This window comes from Trypanosoma grayi (genome assembly GCF_000691245.1).
Source record: "Trypanosoma grayi strain ANR4 Tgr_2218_V1, whole genome shotgun sequence".
Taxonomy (NCBI): Eukaryota; Euglenozoa; class Kinetoplastea; order Trypanosomatida; family Trypanosomatidae; genus Trypanosoma; species Trypanosoma grayi.
The window spans coordinates 1-1,063 of NW_008827836.1; the positions used below are offsets into that span (position 1 = coordinate 1).

General features: G+C 52.5%; 1 protein-coding gene across 1 annotated transcript; it reads left to right on the forward strand.

Moving 5' to 3' along the window:
- Positions 1 to 143: 143 nt before the first annotated feature.
- Positions 144 to 875, forward strand: DQ04_22181000 (hypothetical protein; the record flags this gene model as incomplete). Its single annotated transcript, XM_009318074.1, has 1 exon — positions 144 to 875. One exon carries the CDS (start codon positions 144 to 146, stop codon positions 873 to 875), a length of 732 nt encoding a protein of 243 aa, XP_009316349.1.
- Between the last annotated feature and the right edge of the window lie 188 nt (positions 876 to 1,063).

The following is a 1,063-nucleotide window of genomic DNA, read 5'->3' on the forward strand; positions in this document are numbered from 1 at the left end:
TCGAGTGGCGCAGAGAGCCGTACACGGTGTGCGCTGTGCCACAGGATGAAACATGTGATTCCGTATATGCGGGGCGGTGTGTGTGCGAGAAGAGTGGGTTGTCGTGGTCATCATCTGTATTTCTGGATCTCACCAGCAGGGGAATGCTTGTTAAGGATGTGAGGTTCTGCTTCATCGCAGCCAACGTGACAATTGGAGGACGCACCTACACGCATATGCAGAGTGTGTCGGAGGACGTGTGGGAGGATGATGTTGAGTCGACCACAGGAATGTCTGGTGGAGTCATTGCCGGGATTGTCATTGCCGGCATCGTTTTGTTGAGTGCTCTGGTTGTCGCCGTGGTGTATGTGTTGCGTCAGCGAAGGAAAAAAAGAAGGGAGCCACTGGACTCTGGCACACCACCCTCGCCGACGGTGCCACACTCTGTGCCGAGGGAATCAAATCCCCTGACAACTGACACTGCCGAGACTTCCCCGCACACTTCCCCACCCACGCCTGCTCCTCCCCAAGACGACAGTGCTGTCCAGGTGCCTGTTGTTGAACAATCCAGCAACACAGTGGAGCGGCACATGGACCCCACACATATGCAAGAGGTGGTGGACGGTAATTCGGCCCCTTCAGAGGAAACACGCGAAGGCGGTATGGCAAACACAGCAGAAAATGTTACTTCTTCTGGTAACAACGTAAGCCACAACATTGTGGCGTACCCGTCGACGCTTTATAATATGTCGCCAGCGGAGTTTAATGAAGTTTTGGTGAGGAGCGTGCAGGGATACGTGGAAAATCTTTACGCCACGTTGATGAATGGTGCGCAGCATGGGGCCGCTCCTCAAACAACACGTGTTCCTCCTGAGCGCAGTGCAAACGAGGAATAATCTGATGAACCAACGGTTGAAGCACCTCACGTGAAGTATCATCTAGAAAGTAACTCGCGGAATATTTCACCTCTCGGTGCAGAATGGAGGTTTATCAGAGAGCGAATGCCTCCCTTCTCAAACAATACGGAAGAAGGGTTTATTCGCCCGGGAAAGACAGTTATCATTTTACTTGTTACACTGGCCAA